The 27721-nt window shown below is 52.2% G+C and overlaps 1 protein-coding gene across 1 annotated transcript in view; it reads left to right on the top strand.

Annotated features, from left to right (window-relative positions):
- The first annotated feature begins 16737 nt into the window (after window positions 1-16737).
- LOC137385182 (membrane-spanning 4-domains subfamily A member 18-like) overlaps window positions 16738-27721 on the top strand; it is a 173741-nt gene continuing 162757 nt past the window's right edge. Inside the window, exons 1-2 of the mRNA XM_068060168.1 lie at window positions 16738-16833; window positions 21301-21414. Of these exons, the coding sequence (XP_067916269.1) occupies window positions 16738-16833; window positions 21301-21414 (210 nt within the window). The remainder of the gene's footprint in view (window positions 16834-21300; window positions 21415-27721) is intronic.

Below are 27721 nucleotides of genomic sequence, written 5' to 3'. Positions count from 1 at the left end.
TGTCTGGGCGGGGCTGATGTGAGGGGGTGGGACCAGTGTCTGGGGCGGGGCTGCTGTGAGGAGGTGGGGCCAGTGTCCGGGCGGGGCTGATGTGAGGGGATGGGACCAGTGTCTGGAGCAGGGCTGCTGTGAAGTGGTGGGGCCAGTGTCTGGGTGGGGCTGATGTGAGGGGGTGGGACCTGAGTCTGGGCGGGGCTGATGTGAGGGTGTGGGACCAGTGTCTGAGGCGGGGCTGATGTGAGGAGGTGGGGCCAGTGTCTGGGCGGGGCTGATGTGAGGGGGTGGGACCAGTGTTTGGGGTGGGGCTGATGTGAGGGGGTGGGGCCATTGTCTGAGGCGGGGCAGATGTGAGGGGGTGGGACCAGTATTTGGGGCAGGGCTGATGTGAGGGGGTGGGACCAGTGTCTGGGCGGAGCTGATGTGAGGAGGTGGGGCCAGTGTCTGGGTGGGGCTGATGTGAGGGGGTGGGACCAGTGTCTGGGGCAGGGCTGATGTGAGGAGGTGGGGCCAGTGTCTGGGCGGGGCTGATGTGAGGGGGTGGGACCAGTGTCTGGGGCGGGGCTGCTGTGAAGAGGTGGGGCCAGTGTCTGGGGAGGGGCTGATGTGAGGGGGTGGGACTAGTGACAGAGGGCGGGGATGACGTGAGGGGGTGGGACCAGTGTCTGAGGCGGGCTGATGTGAGGAGGTCGGGCCAGTGTCTGGAGTGGGGCTGATGTGAGGAGGTGGGGCCAGTGTCTGGGCGGGGCTGATGTGAGGGTGTGGGGCCAGTGTCTGAGGCGGGGCTGATGTGAGGAGGTGGGACCAGTGTCTGAGGCGGGGCTGATGTGAGGAGGTGGGGCCAGTGTCTGGTGTGCGGCTGATGTGAGGAGGTGGGGCCAGTGTCTGGAGTGGGGCTGATGTGAGGGGGTGGGGCCAGTGTCTGGGAGGGGCTGATGTGAGGGGGTGGGGCCAGTGTCTGGGCGGGGCTGATGTGAGGAGATGGGACCAGTGTTTGGGGCGGGGCTGATGTGAGGGGGTGGGGCCAGTGTCTGGGGAGGGGCTGATGTGAGGGGGTGGGGCCAGTGTCTGGGCAGGGCTGATGTGAGGGCGTGGGGCCAGTGTTTGGGGCGGGGCTGACGTGAGGGGGTGGGGCCAGTGTCTGGGCGGGGCTGAAGTGAGGGAGTGGGACTAGTATTTGGGGTAGGGCTGATGTGAGAGGGTGGGACCAGTGTCTGGGTGGGGCTGATGTGAGGGGGTGGGACCAGTGTCTGGGCGGGGCTGATGTGAGGGGGTGGGACCAGTGTCTGGGGCAGGGCTGCTGTTAAGTGGTGGGGCCAGTGTCTGGGTGGGGCTGATGTGAGGGGGTGGGACCAGTGTCTGGGTGGGGCTGATGTGAGGGGGTGGGACCAGAGTCTGGGCGGGGCTGATGTGAGGGTGTGGGACCAGTGTCTGGGGCTGGGCTGCTGTGAGGAGGTGGGGCCAGTGTCTGGGGCTGGGCTGATGTGAGGGGGTGGGACCAGAGTCTGGGCGGGGCTGATGTGAGGGAGTGGGACTAGTATTTGGGGTAGGGCTGATGTGAGAGGGTGGGACCAGTGTCTGGGTGGGGCTGATGTGAGGGGGTGGGACCAGTGTCTGGGCGGGGCTGATGTGAGGGGGTGGGACCAGTGTCTGGGGCAGGGCTGCTGTGAAGTGGTGGGGCCAGTGTCTGGGTGGGGCTGATGTGAGGGGGTGGGACCAGAGTCTGGGCGGGGCTGATGTGAGGGTGTGGGACCAGTGTCTGGGGCTGGGCTGCTGTGAGGAGGTGGGGCCAGTGTCTGGGCGGGGCTGATGTGAGGGGGTGGGACCAGTGTCTGGGGCTGGGCTGCTGTGAGGAGGTGGGGCCAGTGTCTGGGCGGGGCTGATGTGAGGGGGTGGGACCTGAGTCTGGGTGGGGCTGATGTGAGGGGGCGGGGCCAATGTCTGGGCGGGGCTGATGTGAGGGGGTGGGGCCAGTGTCTGGGCGGGGCTGATGTGAGAGGGGAGGGGCCAATGTCTGGGGCGGGACTGATGTGAGGAGGTGGGGCCAGTGTCTGGGGCGGGGCTGATGTGAGGGGGCGGAGCTGATGTGAGGGGGTGGGGCCAGAAGGAGGTGGGGCGGTGCTGATGTGAGAGAGTGGGGCTAGAAGGAGTGGGGGAAATCTGGGCGGGCTGGAGAGAAAAGGTGCATGGTCAGACAGTGGGGCTGGGCTAGGTGCCGGGTTGAAGTGAATCTGGGAGGAGCAGTCCGAGTAAGGGGCCGGGTCGCAGGGAACGGCGAAGCTGACAGGATGGGACGGGACAGGACGGGGGAAGGGACAAGGCTGTACTGACGGGACAGAGAGGAGCCACGTTTGGAGGGACAGCACTGGGTGAGAGTTGAGGGCGGGACCGGAGGTTGAAATGAAAGTGTGCTGCCTGATCAGAGTGAGGAAATGGGGTCTGAATAAGTGAGAGGTTGGAATCAGAGAGGCACAGCAGTAGGGTGAGAGTGAGGGTGTGGGGTTAGAGTGAGCGAGCGGAGTCTGAATGAGGGGGGTCACACAGCGGCAGGGTGAGAGTGAGGGGGTGAGGTTAGAGTGAGCGAGCGGAGTCTGAATGAGGGGGGGTCACACTGCGGCAGGGTGAGAGTGAGGGGTCGAGGTTAGAGTCATAAAGTTTTACAGCACAGAAACAGTCCCATCGACCCGTCGTGTCTGTGCCGGCCATCAAGCACCTATCTATTCAATTCCATTTTCCAGCACTTGGCCTGTAGCCTTGTATGCTATGGCATTTCAAGTGTTCATCTAAATACTTCTTAAATGTTGTGAGGGTTCCTGCCTCTACCACCCCTTCAGGCAGTGTGTTCCAGATTCCAACCACCCTCTGGGTGAAAACATTTTTCCTCAAATCCCCTCTAAACTTCCAGCCCCTTACCTTAAATCTATGCCCTCTGGTTATTGACACCTCCGCCGAGGGAAGGTTTCTTCCTCTGCACCCTATCAATGCCCCTCATTATTTTGTATACGTCAGTCAGGTCCCCCCTCAGCCTTCTCTGCTCTAAGGAAAACAACCCTAGCCTATCCAGTCTCTCTTCATAGCTGAAATGCTCCAGCCCAGGCAACATCCTGGTGAATCTCCTCTGCACCCTCTCCTGTGCAATCACATCCTTCCTATAATGTGGTGCCCAGAACTGTACACAGTACTCCAGCTGTGGCCAAACTAGCGTTTTATACAACTCCATCATAACCTCCCCACTCTTATATTCTATGCCTCAGCTAATACAGGCCTCCCAACAGCGAGCGTGAGATAGAGGTACAAATATGTAAACAGATTATGGAAAGATGTAGGAGCAACAGGGTGGTGGTGATAGGAGATTTTAATTTTCCCAACATTGACTGGGATTCACTTAGTGTTAGAGGTCTAGATGGAGCAGAATTTGTAAGGAGCATCCAGGAGGGTTTTCTAGAGCAGTATGTAAATAGTCCAACTCGGGAAGGGGCCATACTGGACCTGGTGTTGGGGAATGAGCCCGGCCAGGTGTTTGAAGTTTCAGTGGGGGACTACTTTGGGAATAGTGATCACAATTCCGTAAGCTTTAAAATACTCATGGACAAAGACGAGAGTGGTCCTAAAGGAAGAGTGCTAAATTGGGGGAAGGCCAACTATACCAAAATTCGGCAGGAGCTGGGGAATGTAGATTGGGAGCAGCTGTTTGAAGGTAAATCCACATGTGATATGTGGTCGGCTTTAAAAGAGAGGTTGATTAGCGTGCAGGAGAGACATGTTCCTGTGAAAATGAGGGATAGAAATGGCAAGATTAGGGAACCATGGATGACAGGTGAAATTGTGAGACTAGCTAAGAGAAAAAAGGAAGCATACATAAGGTCTAGGCGGCTGATGAAAGACGAAGCTTTGAAAGAATATCGGGAATGTAGGACCAATCTGAAACGAGGAATTAAGAGGGCTAAAAGGGGTCATGAAATATCTTTAGCAAACAGGGTTAAAGAAAATCCCAAAGCCTTTTATTCATATATAAGGAGAAAGAGGGTAACTAGAGAAAGGATTGGCCCACTAAAGGACAAAGGAGGAATGTTATGCTTGGACTCAGAGAAAATGGGTGAGATTCTAAACGAGTACTTTGCATCGGTATTCACCGAGGAGAGGGACATGACAGATGTTGAGGTTAGGGACAGATGTTTGATTACTCTAGGTCAAGTCGGCATAAGGAGGGAGGAAGTGTTTGGATATTCTAAAAGGCATTAAGGTGGACAAGTCCCCAGGTCCGGATGGGATCTATCCCAGGTTACTGAGGGAAGTAAGAGAGGAAATAGCTGGGGCCTTAACAGATATCTTTGCAGCATCCTTAAACACAGGTGAGGTCCCGGAGGACTGGAGAATTGCTAATGTTGTCCCCTTGTTTAAGAAGGGTAGCAGGGATAATCCAGGTAATTATAGACCGGTGAGCCTGACGTCAGTGGTAGGGAAGCTGCTGGAGAAGATACTGAGGGATAGGATCTATTCCCATTTGGAAGAAAATGGGCTTATCAGTGATAGGCAACATGGTTTTGTGCAGGGAAGGTCATGTCTTACCAACTTAATAGAATTCTTTGAGGAAGTGACAAAGTTGATTGATGAGGGAAGGGCTGTCGATGTCATATACATGGACTTCAGTAAGGCGTTTGATAAGGTTCCCCATGGCAGGCTGATGGAGAAAGTGAAGGCGCATGGGGTCCAAGGTGTACTAGCTAGATGGATAAAGAACTGGCTGGGCAACAGGAGACAGAGAGTAGCAGTGGAAGGGAGTTTCTCAAAATGGAGACGTGTGACCAGTGGTGTTCCACAGGGATCCGTGCTGGGACCACTGTTGTTTGTGATATACATTAATGATTTGGAGGAAAGTATAGGTGGACTGATTAGCAAGTTTGCAGACGACACTAAGATTGGTGGAGTAGCAGATAGTGAAGGGGACTGTCAGAGAATACAGCAGAATATAGATAGACTGGAGAGTTGGGCAGAGAAATGGCAGATGGAGTTCAATCAGGGCAAATGCGAGGTGATGCATTTTGGAAGATCCAATTCAAGAGTGAACTATACAGTAAATGGAAAAGTCCTGAGAAAATTGATGTCCAGAGAGATTTGGGTGTTCAGGTCCACTGTTCCCTGAAGGTGGCAACGCAGGTAAATAGAGTGGTCAAGAAGGCATACGGCATGCTTTCCTTCATCGGACGGGGTATTGAGTGCAAGAGTTGGCAGGTCATGTTCCAGTTGTATAGGACTTTGGTTCGGCCACATTTGGAATACTGCGTGCAGTTCTGGTCGCCACATTACCAAAAGGATGTGGATGCTTTGGAGAGGGTGCAGAGGAGGTTCACCAGGATGTTGCCTGGTATGGAGGGCGCTAGCTATGAAGAGAGGTTGAGTAGATTAGGATTATTTTCATTAGAAAGACGGAGGTTGAGGGGGGACCTGATTGAGGTGTACAAAATCATGAGAGGTATAGACAGGGTGGATAGCAAGAGGCTTTTTCCCAGAGTGGGGGATTCAATTACTAGAGGACACGAGTTCAAAGTGAAAGGGGAAAAGTTTAGGGGGGATATGCGTGGAAAGTTCTTTACGCAGAGGGTGGTGGGTGCCTGGAACGCGTTGCCAGCGGAGGTGGTAGATGCGGGCACGATGACGTCTTTTAAGATGTATCTAGACAGATACATGAATGGGCAGGAAGAAAAGAGATACAGACCCTTAGAAAATAGGCGACATGTTTAGATAGAGGATCTGGATCGGCGCAGGCTTGAAGGGCCGAAGGGCCTGTTCCTGTGCTGTAATTTTCTTTGTTCTTTGTTCTAAGTATCCCATATGCCTTCCTAACCACCTTATCTACCTGTGCTGCTGCCTTCAGTGATCTATGGACAAGTACACCAAGGTCCCTCTGACCCTCTGTACTTCCTAGGGTCCTACCATCCACTGTATATTCCCTTGCCTTGTTAGTCCTCCCAAAATGCATCACCTCACACTTCTCAGGATTAAATTCCATTTGCCACTGCTCCGCCCATCTTACCAGCCCATCTGTATAGTCCTGTAATCTAAGGCTTTCCTCCTCCCTATTTACCACCAATTTTTGTGTCATCTGCAAACTTACTTATCATACCTCCTATATTCACTTCTAAATCATTAATGTACATTACAAACAGCAAGGGTCCCAGCACCGATCCCTGTGGGACACCACTGGTCACAGGCTTCCAATCGCAAAAACAGTCCTCGACCATTACACTCTGCCTCCTGCCACTAAGCCAATTTTGGAGTCAATTTGCCAAATTGCCCTGGATCCCATGGGCTCTTACCTTCTTAACCAATCTCTCATGTGGGACCTTATCAAAAGCCTTACTGACGTCCATGTAGACTACATCAACTGCTTTACCCTCATCTGCACATCTGGTCACCTCCTCGAAAAACTCAACCTAGTTAGTTAGACACGATCTCCCCCTGACAAAGCCATGCTGACTATCCCTGATTAATCCCTGCCTCTCCAAGTGGAGATTAATCCTGTCCCTCAGAATTTTTTCCAATAGTTTCCCAACCACTGATAGACTCACCGGCCTGCTTTATCCCTGCTACTCCTCTTGAATAATGGTACCACATTCACTGTCCTCCAGTCCTCTGGTCCCTCTCCTGTGGCCAGAGAGGATTTGAAAATTTGTGTCAGAGCCCCTGCTATCTCCTCCCTTGCCTCACAAAACAGCCTGGGATACATCTCATCTGGGCCTGGGGATTTATCCATTTTTAAGCCTGCTAAAACAGCTAATATTTCCTCCCTTTCAATACTAATATGTTCAAGTATATCACAATCCCCCTCCCTGAGCTCTACACCAACACCATCCTTCTCCATAGTGAACACAGATGAAAAATAATCATTTAAAACCTCACCTATGTCCTCTGGCTCCACTCACAGATTACCACTTTGGTCCCTACTCCTTCCCTGGTTATCCTCTTGCCCGTAATATACTTATAAAATGCCTTGGGATTTTCCTTTATCTTGCTCGCCAGTGTTTTTTCATGCCCCCTTTACGCTCTCCCAATTACTTTTTTAAGTACCCCACCAACCCTTTCTACACTCCTCTAGGGCCTCTGCTGTTTTCAGCCCTATGAATCTGCCATAAGCCTCCTTTTTTTTCCTTATCCAATCCTCTATATCCTGTGACATCCAGGGCTCCCTGGACTTGTTGGTCCTACCCTTCACCTTTATGGGAACATGTTGGCCCTGAACTCTCACTATTTCCTTTTTGAATGACTCCCACTGGTCTGATGCAGACTTCCCTACAAGTAGCTGCTCCCAGTCCACTTTGGCCAGATCCTGTTTTATCATATTGAAATCAGCCTTTCCCCCCAATTCAGTACCTTTATTTCCGGTCTACCTTTGTCCTTTTCCATAACAACCTTAAATCTTACCGAGTTATGGTCAGTATCCCCGAAATGCTCCCCCACTGACACTTCTACCACTTGTCTGGCTTCATTCCCTAGGATTAGGTCCAGTACTGCCCCTTCTCTTGTAGGACTTTCTACTTACTGGCTCAAAAAGCTCTCCTGTACGCATTTTAAGAATTCCGCCCCCTTTTAAGCCTTTTCCACGAAGACTATCCCAGTTAATATTGGGGAAGTTGAAATCCCCTACTATTATTACCCTTTTGGTTTTGCACCTCTCTGAGATTTGCCTGCATATCCGCTCCTCTATCTCTACCTGACTATTTGGAGGCCTGCAGTACACTCCCAGCCAAGTGATTGCCCCCTTTTTGTTTTTAAGTTCTACCCAAATGGCCTCATTTGAGGAACCTTCTAAGATATCATCCCTCCTTACTGCAGTAATTGACTCCTTAATCACTGGTGCAATGCCATTTCCTCCGTCACGCCTGAAGATTCTATACCCTGGTTATTGAGCTGCCAGTGCTGCCCTTTGCTCAACCATAGAGTCATAGAGTGATACAGCACAGAAACAGGCCCTTTGACCCATCGTGCCTGTGTCTGTCGTCAAGCACCTATCCATTCTAATCCCATTTTCCAATATCCCATTTCTTTGTGACAGCAATAATATCATATTCCCATGTGTTAATCAATGCCATCGATTCATCTGCCTTACTCGTAAGACTCCTTGCGTTAAAATAGATGCAATCCAGCCTTGCATTATTCGTTCGTGCCTCAACAGGTCGATAATTGCTCTGCTCTGCCTTCTATATTTGCTGAGCATCACTCCCTACTGTACCTCCACTCTGTATCCCATCCCCCATCCAAATTAATGTAAACTGCACCCAGAACAGCACAAGCACTGGAGTGAGCGAGCGGAGGCAGGATCAGGGGATGGTGAGGGGGCGAGGTTAGAGTGAGCAAGCGGAGTCAGAATGAATGAGGGGGTCAGACTGCGGTAGGGTGCAGGGTAGGACAAAGGAAAGATGGACAGTGGTGGGTGACAAGGGAACAGGTGAGGAATAGGGCAAGTGGCAGGGATAAGGGGTGGGTTGAGGGGAAAGGGTAATAGTGAGCGGTGGATATGGGCAAAAACTGTTTGCTTGAAAATGGAACCTGGGTGTCAGGAAATGTGCATTGTTCAGCTGCAGTGCTGAGGGAGTGCTGCACTGTCACAGGGTCAGTCCTGAGGGAGTGCTGCACTGTCAGAGGGTCAGTGCTGCACTGTTCGAGGATCAGTACTGAGGGAGCGCTGCACTATTGAAGGGTCAGTACTGAGGGAGTGCTGCACTATTGAAGGGTCAGTACTGAGGGAGTGCTGCACTATCGGAGGGTCAGTACTGAGGGAGTGCCGCACTGCCGGAGGGTCAGTACTGAGGGAGTGCTGCATTATCAGAGGGTCAGTACTGAGGGAGTGCTGCACTGTCAGAGGACCAGTACTCAGGGAGTGCTGCACTGTCAGAGGGTCAGTACTGAGGGAGTGCTGCACTGTCGGAGTGTCAGCACTGAGGGAGCGCTGCATTCTCAGAGGGTCAGTACTGAGGGAGTGCTGCACTGTCGCAGGGTCAGCACTGAGGGAGCGCTGCATTCTCAGAGGGTCAGTACTGAGGGAGTGCTGCACTGTCGCAGGGTCAGTAGTGAGGGAGTGCTGCAGTTTCGGAGGGTCACTACTGAGGGAGTGCTGCACTGTTGGAGGGTCAGTACTGAGGGAGTGCTGCACTGTTGGAGGGTCAGTACTGAGGGAGTGCTGCAGTGTCAGAGGACCAGTACTCAGGGAGTGCTGCACTGTCGGAGGGTCAGTAGTGAGGGAGTGCTGCACTGTCGGAGGGTCAGTAATGAGGGAGTGCTGCAACGTCGGAGGGTCAGTACTGAGGGAGCGCTGCACTGTCGGAGGGTCAGTACTGAGGCAGTGCTGCACTGTTGGAGGGTCAGTAGTGAGGGAGTGCTGCAGTGTCGGAGGGTCAGTACTGAGGGAGTGCTGCACTGTTGGAGGGTCAGTACTGAGGGAGTGCTGCAGTGTCAGAGGACCAGTACTCAGGGAGTGCTGCACTGTCGGAGGGTCAGTAGTGAGGGAGTGCTGCACTGTCGGAGGGTCAGTACTGATAGAGTGCTGCACTGTCAGGCGGTCAGTACTGAGGGAGTGCTGCACTGTCGGAGGGTCAGTAATGAGGGAGTGCTGCAACGTCGGAGGGTCAGTACTGAGGGAGCGCTGCACTGTCGGAGGGTCAGTACTGAGGCAGTGCTGCACTGCCGGAGGGTCAGTACTGAGGGAGTGCTGCATTCTCAGAGGGTCAGTACTGAGGGAGTGCTGCACTGTCAGCGGACCAGTACTCAGGGAGTGCTGCACTGTCAGAGGGTCAGTACTGAGGGAGTGCTGCACTGTCGGAGTGTCAGCACTGAGGGAGCGCTGCATTCTCAGAGGGTCAGTACTGAGGGAGTGCTGCACTGTCGCAGGGTCAGTAGTGAGGGAGTGCTGCAGTTTCGGAGGGTCACGACTGAGGGAGTGCTGCACTGTTGGAGGGTCAGTACTGAGGGAGTGCTGCACTGTTGGAGGGTCAGTACTGAGGGAGTGCTGCAGTGTCAGAGGACCAGTACTCAGGGAGTGCTGCACTGTCGGAGGGTCAGTAGTGAGGGAGTGCTGCACTGTCGGAGGGTCAGTACTGATAGAGTGCTGCACTGTCAGGCGGTCAGTACTGAGGGAGTGCTGCACTGTCGGAGGGTCAGTAATGAGGGAGTGCTGCAACGTCGGCGGGTCAGTACTGAGGGAGCGCTGCACTGTCGAGGGTCAGTACTGAGGCAGTGCTGCACTGTCGGAGGGTCAGTACTGAGGGAGTGCTGCAGTGTCAGAGGACCAGTAGTGAGGGAGTGCTGCAGTGTCGGAGGGTCAGTACTGAGGGAGTGCTGCACTGCTGGAGGGTCAGTACTGAGGGAGTGCTGCAGTGTCAGAGGACCAGTAGTGAGGGAGTGCTGCAGTGTCGGAGGGTCAGTACTGAGGGAGTGCTGCACTGCTGGAGGGTCAGTACTGAGGGAGTGCTGCACTGTCGGAGGGTCAGTACTGAGGGAGTGCTGCAGTGTTAGAGGACTAGTGGTGAGGGAGTGCTGCAGTGTCGGAGGGTCAGTACTGAGGGAGTGCTGCACTGCTGGAGGGTCAGTACTGAGGGAGTGCTGCACTGTCGGAGGGTCAGTACTGAGGGAGTGCTGCAGTGTCAGAGGACTAGTGGTGAGGGAGTGCTGCAGTGTCGGAGGGTCAGTACTGAGGGAGTGCTGCACTGCTGGAGGGTCAGTACTGAGGGAGTGCTGCACTGCTGGAGGGTCAGTACTGAGGGAGTGCTGCACTGTCGGAGGGTCAGTACTGAGGGAATGCTGCACTTTCGGAGGGTCAGTAATGAGGGAGTGCTGCAATATCGGAGGCTATGGGTCCTGACAATGTTCCGGCAATAGTTCTGAAGACCTGTGCTCCAGAACATGCTGAATCCCTAGCCAAGCTGTTCGAGTATAGTTACAACACTGGCATCTACCCGGCAACGTGGAAAATTGCCCTGGTATGTCCTGTACACAAAAAGCAGGACAAGTCCTACCCGGCCAATTACCACCTCATCAGTCTACTCTAAATCATCAGTAAAGTGATGGAAGGTGTCATCAACAGTGCCATCAAGCAGCACTTGCTTAGCAATAACCTGCTCAGTGATACCCAGTTTGGGTTCCGACAGGGCCACTCAGCTCCTGACCTCATTACAGCCTTGGTTCAAATATGGACAAAAGAACTGGACTCAAGATGTGAGGTGAGAGTGACTGCCCTTGACATCAAGGCAGCATTTGACCGAGTATGGCATCAAGGAGCCCTAGCAAAACAGAGGTCAATGGGAATCAGGGGGAAAACTCTCTGCTGTTTAGCGTCATACCTAGCACAAAGGATGGCTGTGGTTAGAATAGAATCATAGAGGGATACAGCACTGGAACAGGCCCTTCAGCCCACCCAGTCTGTGCTGACCATCAACCACCCATTTATACTAATCCTACATTAATCCCACATTACCTACCACATCCCCACCTTCCCTCAATTCTCCTGCCACTTACCTACACTCGGGGCAATTTACAGTGGCCAATTTACCTATCAACCTGCAAGTCTTTGGCTGTGGGAGAAAACCAGAGCACCCGGAGGAAACCCATGCGGCCACAGGGAGAACTTGCAAACTCCGCACAGGTAGTACCCAGAAATGAACCCAGGTCGCTGGAGTTGTGAGGCTGCGGTGCGGTTGTTGGAGGTCAATCATCTGAGCTCTAGGACATCACTGCAGGAGTTCCTCAGGGTAGTGTTCTAGGCTCAACCATCTTTAGCTGCTTCATCAATGACCTTCCTTTAATCATAAGGTCAGAAGTGGGGATGTTCGCTGATGATTGTACAATATTCAGCACCATTCGCAACTCCTCAGATACTGAAGCAGACCATGTAGAAATATCCAGGCTTGGGCTGAGAAGTGGCAAGTAACATTTGCGCCACACAAGTGCCAGGCAATGACCATCTCCAACAAGAGGGCATCTAACCATCTCCCCTTGACATTCAATGGCATTACCATCGCTATCAACATCCTAGGGGTTACCATTGACCAGAAACTGAACTGGACCAGCCATATAAATACCGTGGCTACAAGAGCAGGTCAGAGGCTAGGAATCCTGAGGCGAGTAACTCACCTCCTGATTCCCCAAAGCCTGTCCACCATCTACAAGGCACAAGTCAGGAGTGTGATGGAATACTCTCCACTTGCCTGGATGAGTGCAGCTCCAACAACACTCAAGAAGCTCGACATCATCCAGGACAAAGCAGACCACTTGATTGGCACCCCATCTACAAACATTCATTCCCTCCACCACCGTCGCACAGTGGCAGCAGTGTGTACCATCTACAAGATGCACTGCAGCAATGCACCCAGGCTCCTTAGACAGAACCTTCCAAATCCACGACCTCTACCAACTAGAAGGACAAGGACAGCAGATACATGGGAACACCACCACCTGCAAGTTCCCCTCCAAGTCACACACCATCCTAACTCGGAACTATATCGCAGTTCCTTCACTGTTGCTGGGTCAAAATCCTGGAACTCCCTTCCTAACAGCACTGTGGGTGGACCTAACCCACATGGACTGCAGTGGTTCAAGAAGGCAGCTCACCACCACCTTCTCAAGGGCAATTAGGGATGGGCAATAAATGCTGGCCTGGCCAGTGACACCCACATCCCATGAATGAATAAAAAAAATGTACTGAGGGAGTGCTGCACTGTCGGAGGGTCAGTACTGAGGGAGTGCTGCAATGTCGGAGGGTCAGTACTGAGGGAGTGCTGCAATGTCGGAGGGTCAGTACTGAGGGAGTGCTGCACTGTCGGAGGGTCAGTACTGAGGGAGTGCTGCAATGTCGGAGGGTCAGTACTGAGGGAGTGCTGCACTGTCGGAGGGTCAGTACTGAGGGAGTGCTGCACTGTCGGAGGGTCAGTACTGAGGGAGTGCTGCACTGTCGGAGGGTCAGTACTGAGGGAGTGCAGCACTGTCGGAGGGTCAGTACTGAGGGAGTGCTGCAGTTTCGGAGGTTCAGTACTGAGGGAGGGCTGCACTGACGGAGGGTCAGTACTGAGGGAGTGCAGCACTTTCGGAGGGTCAGTACTGAGGGTGTGCTGCACTGTCGGAGGGTCAGTACTGAGGGAGTGCAGCACTTTCGGAGGGTCAGTACTGAGGAAGTCCTGCAATGTCGGAGGGTCAGTACTGAGGGAGTGCAGCACTGTCGGAGGGTCAGTAGTGAGGGAGTGCTGCACTGTCGGAGGGTCAGTACTGAGGGAGTCCTGCAATGTCGGAGGGTCAGTACTGAGGGAGTGCAGCAATGTCGGAGGGTCAGTAGTGAGGGAGTGCTGCACTGTCGGAGGGTCAGTAGTGAGGGAGTGCTGCACTGTCGGAGGGTCAGTAGTGAGGAAGTCCTGCAATGTCGGAGGGTCAGTACTGAGGGAGTGCTGCACTGTCAGAGGAGCCATCATTTGAATGTGTCATTAAAGCGAGCCCCCATCTGCCCTGTCAGGTGGATTCCACAGTCACTATTGGAAGAAGAGCAGGCGGGAGTTCTCCCTGGCATCCTGCGGCCCAGTATTTACCCTTCAGCCAACATCCGTAGAAGAGATAAACAGGTCATTATTGCATTTTTCTATGCAGGAACTTGCTGTGCACCAATTGGATGTGTGTTTCCGACATTACAAAATGAAGTCTTGAAAAGCTTTGGGGCGTCCTGAGGTTTTGGAAAGAGCTGTATAAATCTTTTTCTTTTGTTGAGATTGTTGTTTGTTGGTAATGAAAGACTGCTGCCCATTGACATGTAATATAGATAATGTGGGGCTGAGTCCATTCTCCCGCTGTGCCATTCATGTGCAAAATGTCAAAAGGCACTTAACAACAGCAATGTCCAACAGAACCTACTTTTGACACTGAGCCACATGAGATTTTAGATCAGATCAGTAGGTTTTAAGGGGAGTCTTAAAGGAGGAGAGAGAGAGGCGAGAGGTTTAGGGAGGGAGTTCCAGAGCTCAGGGCCCAGGCAGCTGAAGGCACGGCCGCCAATGGTGGAGAGATTAAAATCGGGGGATGCTCAAGAGGCCGGCATTGGAGGAGAGCAGAGATATCGGAGGGTTGTAGGGACTGGAGGAGGTTACAGAGATAGGGAGGGTTGTTGGGACTGGAGGGGGTTACAGAGATAGGGAGGGTTGTCGGGACTGGAGGAGGTTACAGAGATCGGGAGGGTTGTAGATGCTGGAGGAGGTCAGAGAGATAGGGAGGGTTGTAGGGGCTGGAGGAGGTTACAGAGATAGGGAGGGTTTTTGGGGCTGGAGGAGGTTACAGAGATCGGGAGGGTTGTAGGGACTGGAGGAGGTTACTGAGATAGGGAGGGTTTTTGGGGCTGGAGGAGGTTACAGAGATCGGGAGGGTTGTAGGGACTGGAGGAGGTTACAGAGATAGGGAGGGTTGTAGGGACTGGAGGAGGTCACTGAGATAGGGAGGGTTGTAGGGGCTGGAGGAGGTCACTGAGATAGGGAGGGTTTTTGGGGCTGGAGGAGGTTACAGAGATCGGGAGGGTTGTAGGGACTGGAGGAGGTTACAGAGATAGGGAGGGTTGTAGGGACTGGAGGAGGTCACTGAGATAGGGAGGGTTGTAGGGGCTGGAGGAGGTCACTGAGATAGGGAACGCTAACGCTCAAGAGGGACTTGAAGACAAGAATGAGGATTTTGATTTTCTGATGAACGGAACTGACCTGAAAGGTTACCTCTGTCTGTCTCTCTCTCTCTCCCCAGCTGCTGCCTGAGCTAAACATTTTCAGTGGTTGCTGTTTTATTGTTGAGGAGGTTAAAAATTGATTTTATTTTACAATACCTCAAATGGATGAAAGGGCAGTCCGAACAGGATGAATCTTTGGCCATTTGGGACTGAGATGAGGAGAAATGTCTTCACTCCGAGGGTTGTGAATCTTTGGAATTCTCTACCCCAGAGAGCTCTGGATGCTCAGTCGTTGAGTATATTCAAGACGGAGATCGAGGGATTTATGGACATTGAGGGAATTGTGGGATATGGGGAGAGGGCGGGAAAGTGGAGATGAGGTAGAGGATCAGCCGTGTTCGTATTGAATGGGGGAGCAGGGTCAAGGGGCTGAATGGCCTCTTGATGCTCCTGTAATCTTTCTTGCGTTGCAAGGGTAGCTGCGGAAAACAAAATCTGACTTTGCTGGGATCTCTCTGTTTTGTATTTCAGGAATGGTTTTCAGCCGTCAGCTAGTGACTGAGGTCCCGCTCCCTCTCTGATTTCCGCCCCTGCTTCACTGCCGTCTTTGTGATTGGTAAGGGATTTTCACTCAACAATGCTGTTCACGCGAGGCTGATTTAAGGCGGGTGGGAGATAATCTCACCGCACAGCACGTGGCCATTCAGTCCATCATGCCTGTGCTGGCCCTTTGAAAAAGTTATCAAATGCATCTCCCTCTCCTTGCTGTTTTGCCAGAATTGCTGAGCTGTGGTCACCCCGTAGGAGGGTACACTTCCCGCCGATATAGTTGAAGTGCCTGTGACATCAAAGCCAGCGACTTCTGAAGCACATCCAGGAAAAACGAGTCCCTTTATTCTCCAGCAAGTGCTTTGTAGTAGCACGGTACCTGCTGCACTGAAAGTTAAGATGGCAAAATGTCAGAAGTCCAGGCATTTTAACTGGTGGATGTGGTTCTTACCCAGGCAAATATGAAACCCAGTACGCTGCTGCAGAATGTAGCTTCACTGCACAACCGCTTTTTGCTTTCCAACGAGAGAGCAGAGAGGGAGCGTGTCAGCAGGGTTCGGGAGCGAGTTGCTGAGTCCTGGGGAGGAGTGAGACGGAGCCCGATAGACCGTGGCTTGGCAACGGCCACAGTCCGGACCACCGCGCGGCAAGTGGCAGCGAGGGCTCAGTGCGGCGGAGGGAGCAGACCCAGCGGTGAACAGGAGTGCTCCCCCAAGCTGCAGGCAGGCAGCGAGAGGTGGAGTGACAGACCGGCCGCAGCATGCAGCTGAGCGTCCAACGTCACCATGCGCAGCCGGAAACCGGTCCAGGCAGTGGCTAACGGGCGTCCACTCTAATATCAGCGGTGGGTGAAAGTTCGCGTGCGCTGGCAAATGCACCGCGATCCGAGTGTGCGTGTGCGCCTGTTTCTGGTGCCTGACTGTTTGGCATCAGGAGTTAACAGTGTAAATTTTATCCAAATCTCCTTTTGCAAGTTCCTATTGAATCTGCTTCCACCGCCCTTTCAGGCAGCGCGTTCCAGATCACAACAACTCTCTGCGTAAAAACATTTCTCCTCATCTCCCCCTCTGGTCCCTCTGCCGATTATCTGAAATCTGTGTCCCTCTGGTTACCAACCCTGCAGCCACTGGAAACACCTCCTCCTCATTTACTTTATCAGTACCCTTCATGGTTTCGAACGCGTTGATTAAATCTCCCCTTAACCTTCTCTACTCTAAGGAGAACAATCCCAGCTTCTCCAGTCTCTCCACATTCACTGAACTCCCTCATCCCTGGGAGGATTCTGGACAATCTCCTCCACAGTCTGTCCGAGGCCTTGACTTCCTTCCCCAAGTCCGGTGCCCCAGAATTGGACACAGTAATCCAGCTGAGAGCCAGCCAGTGATTTATACAGGTTTATCAATAACTTCCTTGCTTTAGTACTCCATTCATTTGTTTCTAAATACCAAAGCTCCCGTGGTGCTTTCACTAACAGCCTGAACGAGCATCTCTCTCTCTATCTCTCTCGCAGGAGAATGGCACAGGCAGATACCAAAACTGGATGCTGGGACATTCTGAAGAACAGCATGGCGCAGGATGGATATCTGGAACAACACGTGAGATTTTTTGGGGTAAGGAGCGCTTCTCGCCGCTTCCCGTCACTCGGGCTGTCTGCGACGTCCTTTACGTATCTCCACTGCCAGCCGAGATGCTGCCTGCCAGGGAGGGAGACGAGGTGTTAGTGCAAAGCAGCCTTTGTCACCTCTGGAGCCAGTCGCATTGTCTGCCCATTCAGTGGGGATGGTCACCCGCCCACAATCCCAAACCAGCACGAAGAGCATCCTGCCGCTAGCTCTGCTGCTTCACCGACTCTCGTTTCAGTGACATTTGCTGAAGGACCCTGTGGGACATTGGTGCGACAGTTGCATTTTAGGGCGAGGCTGGGCTCCAGCTTCACTCCCCCTCTCTGAGTGAGAGGTCTGTGGGTTCGAACCCCCATTTCAGAGACTCAAAATCTGTTTTCCAGACCAACACTCCCGCCAGCAGGAAGCGCAGCACTGTCGGAGGGTCAATATTGAGGGAGTGCTGCACTGTCGGAGGGTCAGTATTGAGGGAGTGCTGCACTGTCAGAGGGTCAGTACTGAGGGAGCCCTGCACTGTCGGAGGGTCAGTACTGAGGGAGCGCTGCACTGTTAGAGGGTCTGTACTGGGGGACAGCTGCACTGTCGGAGGGTCAGTACTGAGGGAGTGCTGCACTGTCGGAGGATCAGTACTGAGGGAGTGCTGCACTGTCGGAGGGTCAGTACTGAGGGAGTGCTGCACTGTCGGAGGGGAGGGTCAGTACTGAGGGAGTGCTGCACTGTCGGAGGGTCAGTACTGAGGGAGTGCTGCACTGTTAGAGGGTCAGTACTGGGGGACAGCTACACTGTCAGAGGGTCAGTACTGAGGGAGCCCTGCACTGTCAGAGGGTCAGTACTGAGGGAGCGCTGCACTGTCGGAGGGTCAATACTGAGGGAGCCCTGCAGTGTCGGAGGGTCAATACTGAGGGAGCCCTGAAGTGTCGGAGGGTCAGTACTAAGGGAGCCCTGCACTGTCGGAGGGTCAGTACTGAGGGAGTGCTGCATTGTCAGAGGGTCAGTACTGAGGGAGTGCTGCACTGTCGGAGGGTCAGTACTGAGGGAGTGCTGCACTGTCAGAGGGTCAGTACTGAGGGAGCCCTGCACTGTCAGAGGGTCAGTGCTGAGGGAGCGCTGCACTGTCGGAGGGTCAGTACTGAGGGAGTGCTGCACTGTCGGAGGGTCAGTACTGAGGGAGTGCTGCACTGTCGGAGGGTCAGTACTGAGGGAGTGCTGCACTGTCGGAGGGTCAGTACTGAGGGAGTGCTGCACTGTCGGAGGGTCAGTATTGAGGGAGTGCTGCACTGTCGGAGGGTCAGTATTGAGGGAGTGCTGCACTGTCAGAGGGTCAGTACTGAGGGAGCCCTGCACTGTCGGAGGGTCAGTGCTGAGGGAGCACTGCACTGTCGGAGGGTCAGTACTGAGGGAGTGCTGCACTGTCGGAGGGTTAGTACTGAGGGAGTGCTGCACTGTCGGAGGGTCAGTACTGAGGGAGTGCTGCACTGTCGGAGTGTCAGTACTGAGGGAGTGCTGCACTGTCGGAGGGTCAGTATTGAGGGAGTGCTGCATGGTCGGAGGGTCAGTACTGAGGGAGTGCTGCACTGTTAGAGGGTCTGTACTGGGGGACAGCTGCACTGTCGGAGGGTCAGTACTGAGGGAGTGCTGCACTGTCGGAGGATCAGTACTGAGGGAGTGCTGCACTGTCGGAGGGTCAGTACTGAGGGAGTGCTGCACTGTCGGAGGGGAGGGTCAGTACTGAGGGAGTGCTGCACTGTCGGAGGGTCAGTACTGAGGGAGTGCTGCACTGTTAGAGGGTCAGTACTGGGGGACAGCTACACTGTCAGAGGGTCAGTACTGAGGGAGCCCTGCACTGTCAGAGGGTCAGTACTGAGGGAGCGCTGCACTGTCGGAGGGTCAATACTGAGGGAGCCCTGCAGTGTCGGAGGGTCAATACTGAGGGAGCCCTGAAGTGTCGGAGGGTCAGTACTGAGGGAGCCCTGCACTGTCGGAGGGTCAGTACTGAGGGAGTGCTGCATTGTCAGAGGGTCAGTACTGAGGGAGTGCTGCACTGTCGGAGGGTCAGTACTGAGGGAGTGCTGCACTGTCAGAGGGTCAGTACTGAGGGAGCCCTGCACTGTCGGAGGGTCAGTGCTGAGGGAGCGCTGCACTGTCGGAGGGTCAGTACTGAGGGAGTGCTGCACTGTCGGAGGGTTAGTACTGAGGGAGTGCTGCACTGTCGGAGGGTCAGTACTGAGGGAGTGCTGCACTGTCGGAGGGTCAGTACTGAGGGAGTGCTGCACTGTCGGAGGGTCAGTATTGAGGGAGTGCTGCACTGTCGGAGGGTCAGTACTGAGGGAGTGCTGCACTGTTAGAGGGTCTGTACTTGGGGACAGCTGCACTGTCAGAGGGTCAGTACTGAGGGAGCCCTGCACTGTCAGAGGGTCAGTACTGAGGGACCGCTGCACTGTCGGAGGGTCAGTACTGAGGGAGCCCTGCACTGTCGGAGGGTCAGTACTGAGGGAGCCCTGCACTGTCGGAGGGTCAGTACTGAGGGAGTGCTGCACTGTCGGAGGGTCAGTACTGAGGGTGTGCTGCACTGTCGGAGGGTCAGTACTGAGGGAGTGCTGCACTGTCGGAGGGTCAGTACTGAGGGAGTGCTGCACTGTCGGAGGGTCAGTACTGAGGGAGTGCTGCACTGTCGGAGGGTCAGTACTGAGGGACTGCTGCACTGTCGGAGGGTCAGTACTGAGGGAGTGCTGCACTGTTGGAGGGTCAGTACTGCGGGAGCCCTGCACTGTCAGAGGGTCAGTACTGAGGGAGTGCTGCTTTGTCAGAGGGTCAGTACTAAGGAAGTGCTGCACTGTTGGAGGGTCAGTACTGAGGGAGTGCTGCACTGTTGGAGGGTCAGTACTGAGGGAGTGCTGCACTGTTGGAGGGTCAGTACTGAGGGAGCCCTGCACTGTCAGAGGGTCAGTACTGAGGGAGTGCTGCTTTGTCAGAGGGTCAGTACTAAGGGGGTGCTGCACTGTCGGAGTGTCAGTACTGAGGGAGTGCTGCACTGTTGGAGGGTCAGTACTGAGGGAGTGCTGCACTGTCGGAGGGTCAGTACTGAGGGAGTGCTGCACTGTCAGAGGGTCAGTACTGAGGGAGTGCTGCACTGTTGGAGGGTCAGTACTGAGGGAGTGCTGCACTGTTGGAGGGTCAGTACTGAGGGAGCCCTGCACTGTCAGAGGTTCAGTACTGAGGGAGTGCTGCTTTGTCAGAGGGTCAGTACTAAGGGAGTGCTGCATTGTCAGAGGGTCAGTACTAAGGGAGTGCTGCACTGTTGGATGGTCAGTACTGAGGGAGTGCTGCACTGTCGGAGAGTCAGTACTGAGGGAGTGCTGCACTGTTGGAGGGTCAGTACTGAGGGAGTGCTGCTTTGTCAGAGGGTCAGTACTGAGGGAGTGCTGCACTGTCGGAGGGTCAGTACTGAGGGAGTGCTGCACTGTTGGATGGTCAGTACTGAGGGAGTGCTGCACTGTCGGAGAGTCAGTACTGAGGGAGTGCTGCACTGTTGGAGGGTCAGTACTGAGGGAGCCCTGCACTGTCAGAGGGTCAGTACTGAGGGAATGCTGCTTTGTCAGAGGGTCAGTACTAAGGGAGTGCTGCACTGTCAGAGGGTCAGCACTGAGGGAGTGCTGCACTGTCAGAGGGTCAGTACTGAGGGAGCGCTGCACTGTCAGAGGGTCAGTACTGAGGGAGTGCTGCACTGTCAGAGGGTCAGTACTGAGGGAGTGCTGCACTGTCGGAGGGTCAGTACTGAGAGTGCTGCACTGTCGGAGGGTCAGTACTGAGGGAGTGCTGCACTGTCAGAGGGTCAGTACTGGGGGACTGCTGCACTGTCGGAGGGTCAGTACTGAGGGAGTGCTGCACTGTCGAAGGGTCAGTACTGAGGGAGTGCTGCACTGTTGTTGGTGCCACATTTCAATTGAGACTTTAAATTGGGGCCCCATCTGTCCGCTCAGATGAGCGGGTAAGATACTGGGGCCTTTACTGGAAGAGGAGCAGTGGGTGGAGCGAGGGCAGGTGTGTGCTCCCAATCTGCTGCGGCCAATATTTAATCCCTCAACCAACATCACTACAACAGCTGATCTGGTCATTCTCACCTGGCAATCTGTGGGAGCTTGCATTGCGTAAATTGGCTGCTGTTTTCCATACAGTACAACAGTGACCAGATTTCAAAATAAGTACTCCACTGGCCGTGAACGGGTGGGGCTTCACCACAAGGCTGGGGGCTCGCTGTCGGGGCGGAGCTTCCTGTCCACGATGGATCTCCTAACGGAGGATGGGGGTGGGGTGGGGGGAGCATCCTCGGTTCAGTGACACTCCCCCACTTCCTTATTTGCTCTCTACATAACGCCTTCCCCTTCTCCGTGATGGGGCTTTGGAAGCGATTTTCTGCAGTCGTTGATTTCACTGTCATTTTCCCTCTCTTCACAGATCATGCAGATCCTACTGGGAATAGTCCAAGTGTGCGGAGGGATTGTCCTGGCTGTCTCCGTGCCCTATTCACCCGCAGTCAAGACCGCCACCCCCTGGTGGACAGGAATTTTGGTTTGTTCTCTTGAACAAGTTTGCATTCTGGTTCTCTGTTGCCTGGCAGTGCTTCCAACGAGCAGGCACCTCATCGCCCTTCAGCCTCGAGAAAAGACGAGCTGGTCATTTCCTGCCAATGTGTTTAGTGAGCAGCCCACTGGCCTCTGAGTCACAAAGTCATGGGTTCAAAGTAACTCTCACTCACGAACCCCACAACTCAAGCCAACAGATTCCCCAGTTCCAATTCAGCCACTTAACTGCCCCATCAGCCTACTCCCGATCGTCAATGGGAATCAGGGAGAAAACCTCTCGCTGGTTGGAGTCATCCCTAACGCAAAGGAAGATGGTTGTGGTTGTTGGAAGCCAATCATCTCAGTCTCAGGACATCAATGCAAGAGTTCCTCAGGGTAGTGTTCCAGGCCAAACCATCTCCAGCTGCTTCATCAATGACCTTCCCTCCATCATAAGGTCAGAAGTGGGGATGTTCACTGATGATCGCACAATGTTCAGCACCATTCATGACTCCTCAGATACTGAAACAGCCCGTGTCCAGATACGGAAAGACCTGGACAACATTCAGACTTGGGCTGATAAGTGGCAAGTAACATTTGCGCCACACAAATGTCAGGTAATGACCATTATCATGATCCCCGTGGAGATCAGCAAACCAAAAGAACCGAATTTACCAAACGACCCCGATACAAAAACCCCAAAGGGACATTATTTCACTGATATAACTTTTACCTTAACAATCAAACTGAAATCAACATAAATTAAACATGAATCAACAGATAAATCACAGTCAGTATATATATTACCCATTAACTATCGGATACAACAAAGGTAGATCTCACGGATTTACTGGGCAGTCCACAGCATATATGACACTCATTACAGCCACAAAGTTCTTCAAAGCTTTGAACTTCCTCAGGTAAATCTCCAGCTCCTGTCTTCAAAGAGGTAGCCACCGATTCTCATCCAACACCCTTCAACCCGAACTCCCAAGGGTCGGGTCTTCACCAAAATGGTGTACTGCTCCAGAACTTCCTCAGCTCTGATTACGACAGTCTTGATGACATGGATCCACCGGTATTATCTATATCAGTATGGCTGGGTCTGGTTAATCAATTAACTTTAAGTAACAGAAACAGCTGAACCAACTCATCTTTGCTTATTGCTAGCTCCTGGATCCCGCCTTCACTTCAGCCTGCCTGCACTGCACCCCTGCACGATCTGAGCTCTGATGGCTCTGTCTTTTTATCTGGTTCCAACCAGTTTCAGTTTCCCCAGAAACCTGAAGCTTTACTTCCATTTTCAAATTTAGTTTCCCTTTCAGTTAATCTGTCTCCAAAAAAAAAAACACGCTTTGAAACCAGGGTCAGTGCACCTAACAGAACATTCGACAAGTCACCTGCTCAGACAATAGCTCACACGCACTCTCCCACTGGCCTCGCAAACCACGGATTTAAACGCACCATCTCCAAAAGAGAGAATCTAACCATCTTCCCTTGATGTTCAATGTCATTACCGTCGCTGAATCCCCCACTATCAACATTCTAGCGTTACCATTGACAAGAAACTGAACTGCAGCGGCCATATAAATACTGTAGCTACAAGAGCAGGTGAGAGGCTCAGAATTCTGTGACAAGTAACTCACTTCCTGACTCCACAAAGCCTGTCCACCATCTGCAAGGCACAGGTCAGGAGTGTGATGGAATACTCTCCACTTGCCTGGATGAGTGCAGCTCCAACAACACTCAAGAAGCTCGACACCATCCAGGTATTGCTATTCCATCACTGTCGTTGGGTCAAAACCCTGCAACTCCCTCCCTAATGGGGATACATTTCCAAGTCAGGATGGGTGTGTGGCCTAGAAGGGAACTTGCAGGTGGGTGGTGTTACCATGCATCTGCTGCCTTTGTCCTTCTAGGTGGTAGAGGTCACAGGTTTGGAAGGTGCTGTCGAAGGAGCCTTGGTGAGTTGCTGCAGTACATCTTGTAGATAATGCACACTGCTGCCACTGTGCGTCAGTGGTGAAGGCAGTGAATGTTGAATGTTGGTGGATGGGGTGCCGATCAAGTGGGCTGCTTTGTCCTGGATGATGTCGAGCTTCTTGAATGTTGTTGGAGCTGCACTCATTTCCAGCCTTTGACCTGCTCTTGTAGCCATAGCATTTATGTCGCTGGTCCAGTTCAGTTTCTGGTCAACAGTAACCCCCAGGATGTTGATAGTGGAGGATTCAATGATGGTAATGCCATTGAATATCAAGAAGAGATGGTTAGATTCTCTCTTGTTTGAGATGGTCATTGCCTGACGTTTGTATGGCGCGAACGTTGCTTGCCGCTTATCAGCGCAAGCCTGGATGTTGTCCAAGTCTAGCTGCATCTGGACACGGGCTGCTTCAGTATCTGAGGGGTCGTGAATGCGGCTGAACATTGTGCAATCATATGTGCATACGAATTAGGAACAGAAGTGGGCCTTTCGGCCCCTCGAGCCTGCTCCACCATTCAATATGATCATGGCTGATCTGTGTGTCATGAATTCCACACTCCCATCTAACCCCGATAACTTCTGATTTTCTTGCCTAACAAGAATCTATCTACCCTGCCTTAAAAACGTTCACTGGCTCCGCCTCCACCATCTTCTGAAGCAGAGTTCCAAAGTCTCTAAAGCCTCTGAGAGAAAAAAATTCTCCTCATCTCAGTCCTAAAAGGGCGACCCCTAATTTTAAAACAATGCCCCCGAGTTCTGGACTCACCCACAAGAGGCAACATCCTTTCCACATCCACCTTGTCAAGACCGTTCAGGATCTTATAAACTTCAATCAAGTCTCCCCTCACTCTTCTAAACTCCAGTGAATACAAGCCTAGTCTGTCCAACCTTTCCTCATAAGACAACCTGCTCATTCCAGGTATCAATCTAGTAAAACCTCCTCTGAATCGCCTCCAACGCATTTACATCCTTCCTTAAATAAGGAGACCAAAACTACACACAGTATTCGAGATGTGGTCTCACCAATGCCCTGTATAATTGAAGCATAACATCCTTACTTTTATTTTCAATTCCTCTCCTAATAAAGGATAGCATTCCATTAGCCTTCTTTATTACTTGCTGTTCCTGCAGACTAACTATTTTTGACCCCTGCACTCGAACACCTAGATCCCTCTGCACCGTGGAATTCTGCAGTAATTCTCCATTTAAGTAATACTCTGCTTTTTTATTCTTCCCACCAAAGTAAACAACTTCACCTTTTCCCACATTATACTCCATCTGCCAGATTTTTGCCCACTCACTCAACCTATCTATATCGGTCTGCAACCTCCTTCTGTCCTCTTCACAACATACTTTCCCATACTTTGTGTCATCTGCAAATTTAGCTGCCATGCCATCGCTCCCCTCATCTAAGTCATTGATATAAATATTATAAAGTTGAGGCCCCAGCACAGACCCCTGTGGGACTCCACTCGTCACATCCTGCCAATCAGAAAAGGACCCATTTATGCAAACTCTCTCTCTGCCAGCCAGCCAATCTTCTATCCATGCCAATATGTTACCCCCTACACCATGAGCTCCTACTTTGTGCAATAACCTTTTATATGGCACCTTGTCAAATGCCTTCTGGAAATCCAAGTACAGTAGGTCAACGAGCTCCCCTTTATCCACAGTGCATGTTACTCCTTCAAAGAACTCCAATAAATTGGTTAAACATGATTTCCCTTTCACAAAACCATGCTGTTTATTCCCGATTACCTTGGGTTTTTCTAAGTGCCCGGCTATAGCCTCCTTAATGATCAATTCTAACACCTTCCCCACGACAGACGTCAAGCTAACCTGTTTTCTGCCTCCCCCCTCCCCTTCTTGAATAGAGGGTTTATATTTGCTACTTTCCAGTCTGATTGAACCTTTCCAGAATCTAGTGAATTTTGAAAAATTAACACCAACGCATCTACTACCTCATTAGCCATCTCTTCTAAGACTCTGGGATGAAGCCCATCAGGACCTGGGAACTTGTCAGCCCACATCTCCATCAGTTTGCTCAGTACCGCTTCCCTGGTGATTGTAATTTCACCAAGTTCCTCTCTTCCTTCCACCTCCTGATTTACAGCTATTACTGGAATGTTTTTTGTATCCTCTATAGTGAAGGCAGAAGCAAAATATTTGTTCATTTCATCCGCCATTTCCTTATTATCTACTATTAAGTCCCCATTCTCACTCTCTAGAGGACCAACACTTATTTTACTTACTCTTTCTCTTTTTAAATACCTGTAGAAACTCTTGCTATCTGTTTTTACATTTCTAACTAGCTTCCTCTCATACTCTAATTTCTTTCCTGATTAACATTTTAGTCATTCTCTGCCGTTCTTTAAATTCTGACCAATCTTCGACCTGCCACTCATCATCAGTGAACATCCCCACTTCTGACCTTATGATGGAGGAAAGGTCACTGATGAAGCAGCTGAAGGTGGTTGGGCCAAGGACACTACCCTGAGGAACTCCTGCAGTGATATCCTGGGGCTGAGATGATTGACCTCCAACAACCACAACCATCTATGAAGATACGAATTAGGAGCAGAAGTAGGCCACTCGGCCCCTCTAGCATGCTCCACCATTCAACAAGATAGTGGCTGATCTGATTGTAACCTCAATTCCACATTCCTGCCGACCCCAAATAACCTTTCACCCCCCTTGCTTATCAAGAATCTATCTCCCTCTGCCTTAAGAATATTCAAAGACTCTGCCTCCACCGCCTTTTGAGGAAGAGAATTCCAAAGACTCAGAACCCTCTGAGAAAGAATTTCTCCTCACCTCTGTCTTAAATGGGCGACCCCTTATTTTTAATCAGTGACCCCTAGTTCTAGATTCTCCCACAAGAGGAAACATTCATTCCACATCCACCCTGTCAAGAGTCCTCAGGATCTTATATATTCCTTATCCTCCTTTGTGCGATGTTTGACTACAACAAGCGGAGAGCTCGCCCCCTGATTCCCATTGACTCCAGTTTTACTAGGACTCCATGATGCCATACTCGGTCAAATGCTGCCTTGATGTCAAGGGCAGTCACTCTCTCCTCACCTCTGGAGTTCAGCTCTGTTGTACATGTTTGAACCAAGGCTGTAATGAGGTCAGGAGCTGAGTGACCCTGGCAGAACCCAAACTGAGCGTCACTGAGCTGGTTATTGGTAAGCAAGTGCTGCTTGATGGCACTGTTGATGACACCTTCCATCACTTTACTGATGATCGAGAGTAGACTGATGGGGCGGTAATTGGCCGGGTTGTATTTGTCCTGCTTTTTGGGCACAGGACATAACTGGGTAATTTTCCACATTGCCGGGTAGATGCCAGTGTTGTAGCTGTACTGGAACAGCTTGGCTCGGGGTGCGGCAAGTTCTGGAGCACAGGTCTTCAGTACTATTGCCGGAATATTGTCAGGGCCTATAGCCTTTGCAGTATCTAATGACTTCAGTCATTTCTTGATATCACGTGGCGTAAATCAGATTGGCTGAAGAATGGCATCTGTGATGCTGGGGACCTCACGAGGAAGCCGAGATGGGTCACCCACTCGACACATCTGCATGAAGATTGTTGCAAATGCTTCAGCCTTGTCTTTTGCACTGATGTGCTGGGCTCTCCCATTGTTGAGGATGGGGATATTTGTGAAGCCTCATCTTCCTGTTCGCTGTTTAATTTTCCACCACAATTCATGGCTGGATGTGGCAGGACTGCAGAGTTTAGATCTGATCTGTTGGTTATGGGATTGCTTAGCTCTGTCTATTGCATGCTGCTTACGCAGTTTAGCATGTAAGTAGTCCTGGGTTGTAGCTTCACCAGGTTGACAGCTCATTTTGAGGAATGCCTGGTGCTGCTCCTGGCTTACCCTCCTGCACTCTTCAGTGAACCAGGATTGGTCTCCTGGCTTGATGGTAATGGTAGAGTGGGGGATATGCCGGGCCATGAGGTTGCAGATTGTGTTTGAGTACAATTCTGCTGCTGCTGATGGCCCACAGTGCCTCATGGATGCTCTGTTTTGAGTTGCGAGATCCTTTTGAAATCTGTCCCATTTAGCAGGGTGATCGTGCCACACAACACGAAGGAGGGTATCCTTAATGTGAAGGCGGGACTTCGTCTCCACAAGGACTGTGCGGTGGTCACTCCTACCAATACTGTCATGGACAGATGCATCTGTGACAGGCAGATTGGTGAGGACGAGGTCAAGTATGTTTTTCCCTCTTGTTGGTTCCCTCACCACATGCCGCAGACCCAGTCTAGCAGTTATGTCCATTAAGAATCGGCCAGCTCGGTCAGTGGTGGTGCTGCTGATACACGT

This window comes from Heterodontus francisci, chromosome 28 (assembly GCF_036365525.1).
Source record: "Heterodontus francisci isolate sHetFra1 chromosome 28, sHetFra1.hap1, whole genome shotgun sequence".
Taxonomy (NCBI): Eukaryota; Metazoa; Chordata; class Chondrichthyes; order Heterodontiformes; family Heterodontidae; genus Heterodontus; species Heterodontus francisci.
This window is presented reverse-complemented; position numbering and strand designations above follow the sequence as displayed.